Below are 14,922 nucleotides of genomic sequence, written 5' to 3'. Positions count from 1 at the left end.
GAGGGAGGCAGTCTAGTGGAAAAGTGAGAGAAGGGGAAGAAGGGCTCTCAAGGAGCAATTCTCCCTCCGTACCACCAAGGGCCAACTTTTGTGATTCCTGCATTTTTATGAAGAACGTCGTCACTGAAATCTGCCCACAATTGTGCCTACAATACAACTTTCCTTTTGAAACAGAGACTTTTTTAAGCAGTGTCGGAAATCTCTAGCTGGCATTTGAGACAATAACCTGCAGCGGAAGTGTCCAACCAACGAACAGTGTGTTATGGAAGAAGCTGGTAAACTATACAGATCAGAGTCATTCCAGAGACTCATCGAAAAGGCACTTTTCAGAGTTTAGAGATACAGCGCGGAAACAGGCCCTTCGGCCCACCAGGTCCACACCAACCAGCAATACCCGCATATTAACACTATCCTACACCCACTAGGGACAATTTTTACATTTACCAAGCCAATTAACCTACAAACCTGTACGTCTTTGGAGTGTGGGAGAAAACCGAAGATCTCAGAGAAAACCCATGCAGGTCACGGGTAGAATGTACAAATGCCATACAGACAGCGGCCGTAGTCGGGCTCGAACCCGGGTCTCCGGCGCTGCATTCGCTGTAAGGCAGCAGAAAGTTAGTGACAAAAAGTACTGGAGAAGGAACTAACAACGTTTTGTGGTTGGTGTTAGGGCTCACTCATTGCCCTAAACACAAAAATCAGGGGCATCAACAGTGTCATTGATTTTATGGCTGCTTTTAGATGTGCTATATTATTTCATAATTGGGGAGATTGCTTAGCCGAGAGATTTGATTCTTGTTTTGCGACAGAGCTCTGTTGTACTTCACTTGAGTGCCCATATGAGTCCCTCCAAAATAGCATGGAATTGACCAAAAATATGTTTGAAACCATTTGAACTGTTATTTCACACCCTTAACGCTTGAGAGTCCTGCAGTCGCAAAGAAATCAATCTGAATTCAGGGACATTTTGGACACTATGAGAAATTTGGCAACTTCCAAGGATGGAGCAGAGAAGGAGCTGGTGACTAAATGAGCTTCAGTCTATCAGTCTAAGGTTTATCAGTCAATTCGCATGACCATTTTCAGGGTAATCTGTAGATCACTAAAACCATTGTATAAAGCATTTCAGTGATTGGATCGAACATTAATTTATTGATGCCTTCTGGTCAGAAGTGTGTTGGCAAAGCTCCTACTGAGGGGTTGTCAATTGTCAACTCTGCACCCTTGCCTGATGTGGAAGGTTTGATTCTATTGACTTTGTGGAAGATGAGATGCAGTCATTTTCTTTTCTTTTTTGTATTAATGTCTATAAACAACTGTGCATGGAAAATCCAGCAAACTCCAAAGGAGACATTAGAATAACTACAATGCTTTTATTTAGTGACCCCCAACAGCATTAAACTTAGTTGTGACCTAAGCCTCGATTGAAAGAGACTGTGTGCTGTATATTTTTGCATTTGCAAATGTGCCATTTGGTTGTTCTCCTGAATCAGCGCGTGACAGTGGGCTGGAGGCAATGAAGATCAGACGTTGACTTGGTCAAGGAATGGCTGGGTCAGGCCTCCTGGAGAGGGGATATATGAGGGGGAAAGAGGTTTATTTTATGCAAGGAGGCAAGGATGAAGATAAGCAGTGTAACCATTTGCAGGTCCATTGATGCTACCGGTACAACGCCTCATTGTCTTTTGAGTGCACAAAGATGGCGACCTGCAGAACAATGTGATTCAAATATCCCTGGAAAGCTCCAAGAAACATTGTTTGAGGAATTACATTTACCCAGATTTAGTCTAGATAAGTTTAGTTTGAAAATACATGCCCTTCGGCCCACCGGGTCTACGCTGACCAGTGATCCCCGCACACTAACACTATCCTACACAACATGCCAGTTAGCCTACAAACCTGTACATCTTTGGAGTGTGGGAGGAAACCGGAGTACCCGGAGAAAACCCATGTGCCCTCAGGGAAAACATACAAACTCCGTACAGACAATAATCAGTAATCAGGATCAAACCCTGGTCTCTGGCGCTGTAAGGCAACAACACTAGCTCTGCGCCACCGTGCCGCCCAAATCACCCTGTTGGGAAATTCATTCTTGATTTCTAAGGGTGTCTGATTGACCATTCAAATTTTTCTGAATATCAGATGACCTGGAATCAGCTATTATTCTGCTTTACTCAACGTAAAATAAATTTTCAATTGCTTAACTCTGGAAAGACGATGGTGCAATTGAACTGACAGTGGCATTTCTGAACTTGGTTGCTTCAACGTTTTGCATAAACAGTTTGCAGTGTCACTTTAAGCTGGTAATGCTTGCAGTTTTTCTTGCTGTCATCCGTGGTCATTTGATAATCACCACCTTCAGTCAGGAAGCCTTAAGCCCAACCTGTTCTGTTCGTGAGCTATCAGTGCATTTCCTGAAAGAAAGCAGATAGCAAATACAAACAATGACACCATAGAGCACATGCAAACTGGATCAGTTAGAAGGCTGAACGTGCCCCTAACTGCCAGAAATTGTGAAACGCCCTCTCTTGAATAAGTAAGAGTTTAGCAATGAAAGAAAATGGAATTATGAACGTGTTAAAAGGATAACTGCATAACCAAGGAAAATGGAACAGATGGTTATGTAGTTGAGATGTTAGAATGAAAAATGAGTCTGCCAACAAGCTGCGAATACTTAACATCTCCACAGAAAGTGACCAGGTACAGGAGCACTTACCTTCATGGGTCACCGTATGCCATCAATAAGCCGATTGACATCAAACATCAGCGATGGTAATGCTTGATTTTTTTAATTTGCTAATGTTCTGATTTAATTTGGAATATGATTGCCAGGGTTGCATGAGGTTTGAACTGCTGCAGGTTTCCATTTCTTTCAGTGCCACAGCTGCGTCCCTTTCTGTGTAATAAATAACTTATACGTCACACTTTACATAACTGAGATACTGCTTGCTTGAACTAACTTGCATTTGTGTATTTAAAACAATATTGGTGCCTTTATTAACAAGTGATTGCTGATTAGTCTTAACCTGAATATGTGATCACTTTTTGTGGCAAGATGGCACGTCTGGTATTGTAATAGCAATATCTTTGAAATGGCAAAAGGTATACTGGTTTGCATACCTGAAGAAATGAACCCATTTAAAAAAGCATTTTTTATTTCACAAAATGTAAATAATATAGTCATCTATTAACCCAGACTGCACTGTATGCTTTTAAAACTAGGAAATCTCTCATTTTGCCAATCACAGGGTCACATTCAAGATGAAGCAGCAACAGACCAAAGTACACATGCTCAGCAAAACGCTGTACTGCTGCAAAACTTTTACTTGGTGAATTATTTGACTGGCTTCATAATCTTCCCTGGTGAAGTATCCCATTCTGAGCAATTAGCTTGCATAGGTTCAAATTCCTGACGCAGTTTGCAATTCATTAAAAGTCATCTGCTTTTATTGGATAAGGATTGTTACCTTTCGAAACAAAATAGACCTCTGTCAATGTTGGCAATGTTGTAGCAGCAAAGCACCGTGTTTAGGTGAAAGTAAGGATTCTGGTAGACATTGTGTCATCTGATGAAAAGTCGTGTTGAAAGCCAGAGGGTCTGTGGAGGGAAATGGACTGATGATGTTGGGTTTAGAACACTTCCTCAGTCTGGGTATACGGGACGAGATATCGGAGGAAGTGTTTGAGGCAGGTGGACAGGTACATGGATAGGAAAGATTTAGAGGAATCAGAGCCAAATACAGACATACGATGCACACCATGATCAGCATGGATAAGTTAGGGACAGGGAATCTGTTTCCATGCTGTATGACTCTGACCCAGTGCTAAAATTTTGACATGGAAAGAAAATTGATCATGTTTCTCGTGTAAATCTGGCTGAATGCGGGATTGTGTTGAATTGGCTCCACATCAAGTAATTTGTCGACACTCTTGGCTTGTATAAAACAATGACTATTCAATTCAAGTTGAACACAGAGGTTACAGTTATGGTATCATTACTTGGAGGTCGTTAGTGCCTTAAAGAGATTAACAGAGAAACAAGAAGGCAAAGGGGATAGATGTGGTTAAAGGGCCTGTCCCACTGTACGAGGTAATTCAAGAGTTCTCCCGAGTTTCCACTGATTCGAACTCGGAGAATTACGGTAATAGCCACTCGTAGGTACTCGGGGCTCTCGTGGACAGTTTTCAACATGTTGAAAAAACTTCACGAGCTTACGTTTCAGAGAACGTTTCAGAGAACCTGTCGTTAGCGTTATGAGCCGCTAAGAGACGTCCCGAGCTCCGACGTACCCACAACGTACATTCTACGTACTCAACACGAGTTTGATTTTTTTTTTAAACTCAGGAGAGCTCTTGGGTAAACTCGTATAGTGGGACAGGCCCTTAATAAATGCTGCAGTATAGAAATTGCACTTGATCTAAAACATTTTGTCTAAAACATTTTTCATGCACCAAGTATACAGATTTGTAGCAGACCTTGAGAATTAATTGGGAATAAAACATATTCTTTCCTTTTTTAGCTCATGTTCAATGATTAGTTCATAATCAATTGTGTTTCTATTTCCGCCATTCCCTATACAACCATGTGCCTATCCACAAGTCTCTTAAATGCCATGATAGTATGGTGTACAAATTTGGTCGCCTAATTATAGGAAGGATGTCAACAAAATAGAGAGAGTACAGAGGCGATTTACTAGAATGTTGCCTGAGTTTCAGCAACTAAGTTACCGAGAAAGGTCGAACAAGTTAGGGCTTTATTCTTTGGAGCGCAGAAGGTTAAGGGGGGACTTGATAGAGGTCTTTAAAATGATGAGAGGGATAGACAGAGTTGACGTGGAAAAGCTTTTCCCACTGAGAGTGGGGAAGACTCAAACAAGAGGACATGATTTGAGAATTAAGGGACAGAAGTTTAGGGGCAACATGAGGGGGAACTTCTTTACTCAGAGAGTGGTAGCTGTGTGGAATGAGCTTCCAGTGAAGGTGGTGGAGGCAGGTTCGTTTTTATCATTTAAAAGTAAATTGGATAGTTATATGGATGGGAAAGGAATGGAGGGTTATGGTCTGAGTGCAGGTAGATGGGACTAGGGGAGAATACGTGTTCGGCAAGGACTAGAAGGGTCGAGATGGCCTGTTTCCGTGCTGTAATTGTTATATGGTTATATGGTTATAGTACATGAGAGTTAAGGGCGTGTCCCACTTGGCCATCATTTGCGCCTCATTTACGCGTCATATGTAAAATAGGTCGACACGTTGTTACGCTCGACGTCACGCGCAAATCACGCATTATCATGTGTCTGCACAGCCGCTGACGTAACCATGTGTCACCGCGCGATACACGTGAGACGTCGGGACTCCAGCGTGCAACGCCAATGCATCAGCATGCATACCCAATGCGTCAGCATGTGCGCACGCGATACGTCACGCAGGTGGCTCACGAGGATTTTGTTACTCTACGAAATCCTGGAGCGCCGCGTGCCACCGCATGCGATTCCATGCTTCACCATGCGCAATGCATGCGCTCCCCACGCGTCACAACGCGCCGACCTATTTTACACATGATGCGTAAATGAAGCGCAAATAACGGCCAAGTGGGACGGGTCCTTTAGGAAGACGACTGAAAAGCAGTACTTCTAGGGTGGTTATCTCTGGATCGCTTCCAGTAGTGAGGGCAGAAACAGGGAGATAGGGGGATCTGAATGTGTGGTTGAGGGGCTGGTGCAGGGAGCAAGGATTTAGATTTATAAACCAGCTTTATAGGGATCTCTTCTGGGGTAGGGGTGACCTGCTCAAAAGGGACAGGTTACACCTTAATGGAGGGGGACAAACGTTCTGGCAGGCAGGTTTGCTAGGGCTACATGTGTGGGTTTAAAATAAATAGTGGGGGGGAGGGATTGACAAATTGGGAGTATAAAGATGGAGTTAAAGGGGAAGTGACTACAGGAAAAGTTACAAAAGACTCCCGAATTAATGCGAATGAAAGTTCGAGAAGGGATAAGAGAGTAAGGTCAGGGCCAATAGGGACCGGAGTGAGAGGGGAGGTGAATACCAAAGTCAAAATGTTGTATATGAATGCGCAAAGTGTAAGAAATAAAGTGAACGAGCTTGAGGCTCAGTTAGAAATTGACAAGTATGATGTTGTGGGAATTACAGAGACATGGCTGCAAGAGGGCCAGCGCTGGGAACTGAATATTCAAGGGTATACCTCCTATAGAAAAGACTGACAGGTGGGCAGAGGGAGTGGGGTAGTTCTGTTGGTGAGGAATTAAATTTAGTCCCTTGCAAGGGGTGACATTGAAACAGAAGATGTTGAGTCAGTATGGATTGAACTAAGGAATTGTAAGGGCAAAAAGACCCTAATGGGACTTATCTACAGGTCCACAAACAGCATCCTGGATATAGGATGCAAGTTGAATCAAGAGTTAAAATTGGCATGTCATAAAGGTAATGCTATGGTTGTTATGTGAGATTTCAACATGCAGGTAGACTGGGAAAATCAGGTTGGTACTGGACCCCAAGAAAGGGAGTTTGTGGAGTGCCTCCGTTATGGATTGTTAGAGCAGCTTAATAATAATAATAATAATAACAATAATAATAATAATATATTTTATTGTCATTGCACATAAGCGCAATGAGATTTGGTATGCAGCCTCCAACCGATGTCATAACATAAATAGCTAATAAAATTTAAATTTAGATATCCCGAGAACATGGATTGTAAAAAGAACAGTAAAACAGTACTACTTGTACTGGAGCCTACCAGGGAGAAGGCAATTCCGGATTTAGTGTTGGGTTTGAACTGGACTTGATAAGGGAACGATGTTAAGGAGCCATTAGGAGGTAGTGGCCATAATATGATACGTTTTAATCTACAATTTGAGAGGAAGAAGGGTAAATCGGAGGTGTCAGTATTACACATGAACAATGGGGACTATGGAGCCATGACGGAGGAGCTGGCCAAAGTTGACTGGAAAGATACCCTAGCAGGGATGACAGTGGAACAACAATGGCAGGTATTTCTGGGAATAATCTAGAAGGTGCAGGATCAGTTCATTCCAAAGAGGAAGAAAGATTCCAAGGGGAGTAAGGGGCGACCGTGGCTGACAAGGGAAGTCAGAGACAGTATAAAAATAAAAGAGAAGTACAACATAGCAAAGATGAGCAGGAAACCCGAGGATTGGGTAATGTTTAAAGAGCAACAGAAGATAACTGAAAAGGCAATACGGGGAGAAAGGATGAGGTACGAAGGTAAACTAGCCAAGAATATAAAGGATAATAAAATCTCCTCAGTATTCAGTATTTACTTTCATGTCATTTCATGTCATGTGAGTACTTACATACACAGATGAAACGAAAAAATTGTTTCTCAATCAGTTCCCATCAGTGCGGTTAATAAAAACAGAATAAATACATATAGCTTTAAAAATTAAATATAAACCATATCTAAAATAGGCCAACAAATTGAAATAAAAACAGACATTAAGACCGAACAGTGGCTTTGCTTTGACAGGTGCCTAGCTGTCAAAGTATGGGTGAGGTTAGATGTGTTGGTGTATGATATATGGGGAGGGGACACAGTCTGTTAACCAGTCTTAATGCCTGTGGAAAGAAGCTGTGTAGCATCCTGCTGGTTTTGCAGCTGATGCTCCTGTACCTCTTCCCAGATGGCAGAATGGAGAAGTAGTGGTGTGATGGATGATAGGGGTCCTTGATAATGGAGATGGCTGTCCTTTCAGTATGTGAAGAGGAAACAATTAGTTAAGGCCAAAGTTGGACCCTAGAAGACTTAAAAGGGTGAATTTATTATGGGGTACAAGGAAATGGCATGAGTTGAACAGGTACTTTGGATCCGTCTTCACTAAGGAGGACACAAATAATCTTCCTGATATAGTAGTGGCCAGAGGATCTGGGGTGACAGAGGAACTGAAGGAAATCCACATTAGGCAGGAAATTGTGTTGGATAGACTGATGGGACTGAAGGCTGATAAATTCCCAGGGCTGCATCCCAGGGTACTTAAGGAAGTGGCTCTAGAAATTGTGGACGCATTGGTGATCGTTTTCCAATGTTCTATAGATTTAGGATCAGTTCCTGTGGATTGGAAGGTAGATAATGTTATCCCACTTTTTAAGAAAGGAGGAAATAGACCAGTTTGCCTGACATCGGTGGTGGGGAAGATTAGCATCTTCAGAGTCAATCATAAAAGATACAATAGCAGCACATTTGGTTAGCAGTAACAGGATCGGTCCGAGTCAGCATGGATTTATGAAGGGGAAATCATGCTTGACTAATCTTCTGGAATTTTTTTGAGGATGTAACTAGGAAAATGGACAAGAGAGAGCCAGTGGATGTATTGTACCTGGACTTTTAGAAAGCATTTGGTAAGGTTGTAGCGAGTCTAAACTTTGTGATCAAACAGTTACTTTATTAGCAAGATACGTTTAAGATACATGTGCGTTTGGGACTATCTAACATAAGAGTCATTGCTGCTGCTGCTGCTGAGAGAGGGTGTTAACTCGAGCTGAGCTGCCTGATGACAAATGATCTCAATGTAATATCTGCTGATGTAGCAGGACACTCCCCATAACCCATGACATCACGTGACAGTCCTCATAACTACTGATGAGGGTTCGACCATATGGCCTGATGCCAGTTGATGCCACAATGTCCCACATAGGAGATTATTGGGCAAAATTAGGGCACATGGTATTGGTGGTAGAGTGCTGACATGGATAGGAAATTGGTTGGCAGACAGGAAACAAAGAGTAGGCATTAACGGGTCCCTTTCAGAATGGCAGGCAATGGCGAGTGGTGGTGCTGGTGCTGGGACCACAGCTATTTACAATATATATTAATGGCCTGGAGCCTCGGAGAAGAAAGAATGGGAGACCATAAATTCAGACCTGACCAGTATCTTACAGGGTGTAAGGGGTACAGTTGAAAGAAAGCTTGACAAGATGGGGAACATAGAAACATAGAAAATTAGGTGCAGGAGTAGGCCATTCAGCCATTCGAGCCTGCACCGCCATTCAATATGATCATGGCTGATCATCCAACTCAGTATCCTGTACCTGCCTTCTCTCCATACCCCCTGATCCCTTTAGCCACAAGGGCCACATCTAACTCCCTCTTAAATATAGCCAATGAACTGGCCTCAACTACTTTCTGTGGCAGAGAATTCCAGAGATTCACCACTCTCCGTGTGAAAAAATGATTTCCTCATCTCGGTCCTAAAAGATTTCCCCCTTATCCTTAAACTGTGACCCCTTATTCTGGAAGGTCACATCATCTATGGCTATGGAGCAGAACGATATGGAATAAGGGAGAAAAAGGAAAAGGCACCAGCTTTGGAAAGCAAGATTGGAAAACAAGTCCAGACGGCAAAAGGAGATGGAATGCCTAATCCGGGAGAGAAGGCAGCTCAAGAAGCAGTGGTGGAAGGCATCTGATAGTGAGAAGGAGGGCATCAACATTCTCCAGGGAAACATCAAAACCAATTTAGCAACCCTGAGACGAGCAGAGTACCTGCGGAAATCACAAAAAAAGAAAGAACGAATGAGATCACGCTTCTTCAAGGACCCCTATAAGTTCATAAAATCACTTTTCATCAAAGAAAAGGGAGGAAACCTGACAATATCAAGGCAGGAGCTGGACGAGCATCTAGAAAGAATGCATGTGGATGACAAGAGACAACATAAGACAACTATTCCATCGGACATTCCACCAATTGAACAACCAGAGCGTAAGATGGACATTAGTCCTCTAAAGTGGAGGGAGGTGGAACAGACAGTAAAGCGGGCAAGAGCATCTTCAGCCCCAGGACCAAATGGGGTTCCGTATTGACTCTACAAGGGTGCTCCTGGTGTTCTTCGCTTCCTGTGGAGGCTAATGAGAGTGGCTTGGGAGAAGAGTCATACTCAAAGCATGGCGCAGAGCAGGAGGAATCCTGATTCCGAAAGAGAAGGAATCGACAGATGTCAGCCAATTCCGCCCTATCAGTCTCCTCAATGTCGAGGGTAAGATTTTCTTCAGCATCATTGCTCAGAGGATGACCAGCTATTTAGAGAGAAACAACCTTGTGGATACAACAGTCTGAAAAGCAGGCATCCCAGGGTTCTCTGGATGTCTCGAACATACCAGCATGATTTGGCACCAGAAAAGAGAAAAGAGAAGAGAGATCTGCATATCATCTATACCTCACATAATTTCATAGACCTCTAATAGGTCTCCCCTCGACCTCTGGCATTCCAGAGAAAACAATCGAAGTGTGTCCAACCTCTCCCTGTTGCTAATACCTCCTAATCCAGGCATCATTCTGGTAAGCCACCTCTGCCCCTGTCCAAAGCGTCCCTGTATGGAGATCGCCAGAACTGCACATAATACTCCAAATATGGCCTAACTAAAGTCCTATAAAGCTGCTGGCTGAATCATGTGGTGACCAAGTTCCAATCCCTTCTTACACCAATCCCATTAAGTCAGGTTGAGAACAAATTCTATTTTGTTAAATTGAAACTGAAAGTTTAAAAAATGTATCATTAAATTGTGAAACTGCTCAGTTGGCAAAAATGTTTAAATTATTTTTTACGAAACAAGAATAAAACTGTTAGAGACATCAGCCAAACATTAGACTTACCAAAATCAACTGTTTGGAATATCATTAAGAAGAAAGAGCACTTTAACCACGTGATTTTTTTTCTATTTCAAATCTCAAATTGTGGAGTACAGTGGCAAATACAAAATGGTGGGTCTTTGTCCCAAACATTATGGAGGGCCCTGTATATAGAAGTTGATAACAGTCATTAGAAGCATACCAAACTTCCATCGTCTTCTGAGAAAGTACAAGCATCGGTATGCTTTCTTGCCCATAGCATCAATGTGGTTGGACCAGTTCAAATTGTTGGTGATTTTATGCGCAGAAACCTGAAGCTCTTGGCCATCTCCACTTCAGCGCCGTTGATGCAGAATGGAGCATGTATTGCACCGTGTTTCTTGAAGTCAATAACTAGCTCTTTCATCTTGCTGACATTGAACGTGAGGTTGTTGTATTGATACCATGTTACTAAGCTCTCTAACTCCATGTTATTAAGCTCCCCATACTCCATCTTGTCATCGTTCGAGATCTGTCCCACTGAGGTGGTGTTATCTGCAAATTTGTTAATGGAGTTAAAAGTGAATTTGGCTGCACAGTTGTGATTATATAGAGAGTATAGTAAGGGGCTAAATATGGAAACAGTGTTCATAAATTATTCAATTATAGCGAGTTAATATTCTTTCAACGGCTTCTACAGTTCCCGTGACACCACAAAAAAGTTAGTTGCATTTGCACTTAGCACACAATCCAAATCGCTACTTAAATGGAATCTGTTTAACTTTCTTCCACTTATTGGAGGCAATTGTTTGTGCAGAAAACAGATAGGGTGAAATTATTGTAGTTAGTTTTAGTTTAGAGGTACAGCGCAGTAACAGGCCCCTCGGCCTACCGAGTCCACACTGACCAGCGATCCCCGCACATTAACACAAGCCTACACACACTAGGGACAATTTACACTTATACCAGGTATACAACCAAAGCCAATTAACCTATAAACCTGTACGTCTTTCGAGTGTGGGAGGAAACCGAAGATCTCGTAGAAAACCCATGCGGTCACGTGGAGAACATACAAACTCCGTACAGAGAGCACCCGTAGTCATGATCAAACCCGGGTTTCTGGCGCTGCAAGCACTGTAAGGCAGCAACTCTACATTGCACCACCGAGCTGCCATGAGAATATAGTTCTGAGAATATAGCAGTTAAAATTATTGTTTACAATACAATACAATACAATACAATACAATACCATTTATTGTCATTTGAGCCTCAGTGAGGCTCAAACGAAATTCCATTTCCACAGCCATACAAACAAAGACAATTTCTACAGCCATACACACAATTTAATTCACACAAACATCCATCACAGTGAACCCATGGTCCCACGGCCATTTTAGGCCGTGCCGAGCGATTTATGGCCCCGTTCCCGGTCTAAATGTCACAATGTTGGAGCCCCCGGCGGGCGCTGGAATGTCCCACGGCCATGAAGCCGTGCCGGGCGATGTACATCCCGCTCCGGGTCGTTCCAACCCCACGACACGGGCTGGAGAAGTTGCATTGCGGGAGCTCCGGGAAGCGGTCTCTTCCCCCGGATCTGCGAGCTCCCGATGTCCCAGTCCACCGGACCTGCGGCTGCGTTGCTGGAGCCTCCGAGCCCCAGGAGTCGAGTCACAGCAGCGAGTCACCACCGCTCCCCACGCTCCGAGGCCGGCCAGCCCCACGATGGTGAGTAGTCCGCAGCTCCGCAGTCTCCCAAGCCCCCGGGTCGTTCAGGTTGGAGGCCGCTCCACGGTGCTAGGCCCCAACGACAACGGAGACCCGACAGGGAAAAGGTCGGGTCTCCCGGACAGGGAAGAGATTTTAAACAGTTTCCCCCTCCCCCCCCCCCCGCCCCCCACATATACACATTTAAAACCAGTATTAAAAAAAACACCAACACTACATTTAACTAGACAAAAAATAAAAAAAAGACAGACAGGCTGTAGGGGCCGCTGCAACAGGTGAGTCGCGCCGCCATGGATTGCATGGACTAAGTCAGCATGTTTAACTGAAGGGACTGTTTCTGTGTTGTATCTCTCTTTGAATCTATGACTCTACAATAGCAAATGACGTTGGAATGTATCCTTTTGAGAATATGAATAGATGACGTTTCAGAAGAATCCTGACCTGAAACATCACCTATCAAATATTCTCCAGAGATACTGCCTGACCTGTTGACTTTACTCCAGCACTTTGTGTCCCAGATTTTCATGTTAGATTTCTGTGATAATGAGTTATTTGCTTTATTCTTAATCATTTGGCCTGCCCATTCCATGACGTAAGCAGGCATTCCAAGCCTTTGGCTCTGCAGAAGCTAGTCTTCACACAAGTTCTGAGAGCTATTTGATTATATGGGGAAGCACCTCCTCCACTAAGATAGTAAAACAATGTTATTCTGCTTCATTATTTGTCACAGGAGTGTGGTTGAGAACTGTAATTAACAGCAAAATGCCACTTCTGCGTCTCCCTCGCTGATGAAAGCTACATAAAGCTCATTGATACATTCTGATAATTATAATCTCACAATCATAAATATTAGCAGCACAGGAGGAGGCTAATTTAACAAATCATATCCATGCCAACTGAAAATTAATTTGGGCTTTATTCCATTTCCCAACTCTAGGTCTCTAGTCTTGTGAATTACAAGGCTAATCAAGTGGACATGCAGGGACAGTATTTTTAGGATGTGGTCAGAGATTTTGCTAATGGTGCTCAACCAGTCTTTCTGATAGTGAGTTCTCGGCACCCAGGACACATTGAGTGAAGCATTCTTTCCCCCAATTCTCTGTCTAATCTTTCTACCAATTAATGTGCACCGATATCCACAAGTTATTGATTTCTATGCTCAGGGAAGTTGCTCCGCCCCAATTAAATGCCTTTTGATATCCTTTGTTCAAATGAAAATTAAGATGGTCGAGTGAACCTCTCCTCAATGCTATAATTCACCAGCCTTGGCAACATCCTCATGAACCTCGTCCACATACTCTCAAATCCTGTCTCATGCTTTCTACAGTGTGGTAACCCCAAATGTACACATAATTCAGGCTATGGCATGTCAATTGTTTTGTACAGTTCAAACATGACCTTCCTGCTCGTGTTGTGTACAATGAAGGCAAATGTCCAGCATTGTATTATAATTACCCTACACGTGCTGCTACCCTGAAGGATATGTGGATGTGCACCACAAAAATCACTGCTCTTCTGCAGTTACTCATTGATCATAGATTCAGGCAGCATTGAAACAGTCCCTTTGACCCAACTCGTCCATGCTGACCAAGATGGCCCATCTACGCTGGTCCCATTTATCTGCATTTGGCCCACATCCCTTTTGACCTTTCCTATGCATGTACCTGTCCGTGTTTTTTAAATGCTGTTATAGTATGTGCCTCAAATAACTTCTCTGGAAGCTCTTTCAGTATACCCATCACACTATGAGGGAAAATATTGTTCCTTACATTTCTGTTGACTCTTGCTCCTCTCATCTTAAACCTACGTCCTCTAGTATACCACGATAAAAGACTCTGTAGATTCACCCTGTCTATTCCCCTCTATAATTCACCCCTCGACCTCCTGCGCTCCAAGGAATAAAGTCCAAGCTTCCCCAGCATCTCCCCATAGTTCAGGCGCTTAAGACCCAGCAACATTCCGTTAATAGTCTTTGCATTGTTTCTAGCTTAATTACATCCTTCCTACAGAACTGTGACCAAAACTGAACGCAATATTCCCAATGTAGCCTCGCTGTTTTATGTTTTATAACTGTAACATAACGTCCCAACTTCTATACTCAATACCAAAAGCCTTCTTTACCACTCAGTCTAACCATGACACCATTTCCAGCCATTTTACGTCATTTTAACTTTATCAGGCACGATCTGAAGGGCATGTCCCACTAGGGCATCATTTGTGCGTCATGCAGATGGTGTGTGAAGATAATGTACATACTAAAATCCTGAGGCACCGCGCGCCACTGCCTACGTCACCACAAACCATGCGCGCCTAATGCGCACCATGCGCGCATCACGTGTGCGTTGTGATGCGTAAATGATGTCGCGTAAATTACGCGCAAATGACGCTCAAGTGGGACAGGCCCTTGACTGTTCTTTTTTAACCCACTCCAAATAATTAATATCATCCCTCAATTTATATATCCAACAAGTTAAAGACTACTGATATCAGAATGACAGGTTGGCGTGGATGAAGGGTATCCCTTTCTTCTTATTTAAACAGCAGGACCACATTAGGAACTTTACAAGCCTCTGGCACCACAGCTGTAACCACAAGCTCATTCTAGTGAGTA

General features: G+C 43.2%; 1 protein-coding gene across 6 annotated transcripts in view; it reads left to right on the top strand.

Annotated features, from left to right (window-relative positions):
- The window catches only part of pde4d (phosphodiesterase 4D, cAMP-specific), a 679,382-nt gene that overhangs the window by 327,721 nt on the left and 336,739 nt on the right, over positions 1–14,922 (top strand). Inside the window, exon 1 of one of the 6 annotated variants that reach the window (XM_055634713.1) lies at positions 2,466–2,775. The exons of the other annotated variants lie outside the window; for them this stretch is intronic. Coding sequence (XP_055490688.1) covers positions 2,651–2,775 — 125 coding nt within the window. The 5' untranslated portion in view covers positions 2,466–2,650. Of the gene's footprint in view, positions 1–2,465; positions 2,776–14,922 lie in introns of those variants that run through there. 6 annotated transcript variants of the gene reach the window in all.

This window comes from Leucoraja erinacea, chromosome 1 (genome assembly GCF_028641065.1).
Source record: "Leucoraja erinacea ecotype New England chromosome 1, Leri_hhj_1, whole genome shotgun sequence".
NCBI classification, from domain to species: domain Eukaryota; kingdom Metazoa; phylum Chordata; class Chondrichthyes; order Rajiformes; family Rajidae; genus Leucoraja; species Leucoraja erinaceus.
Note: the sequence above shows the minus strand (reverse complement) of the source record. Positions and strands in the feature narration are given on the sequence as shown.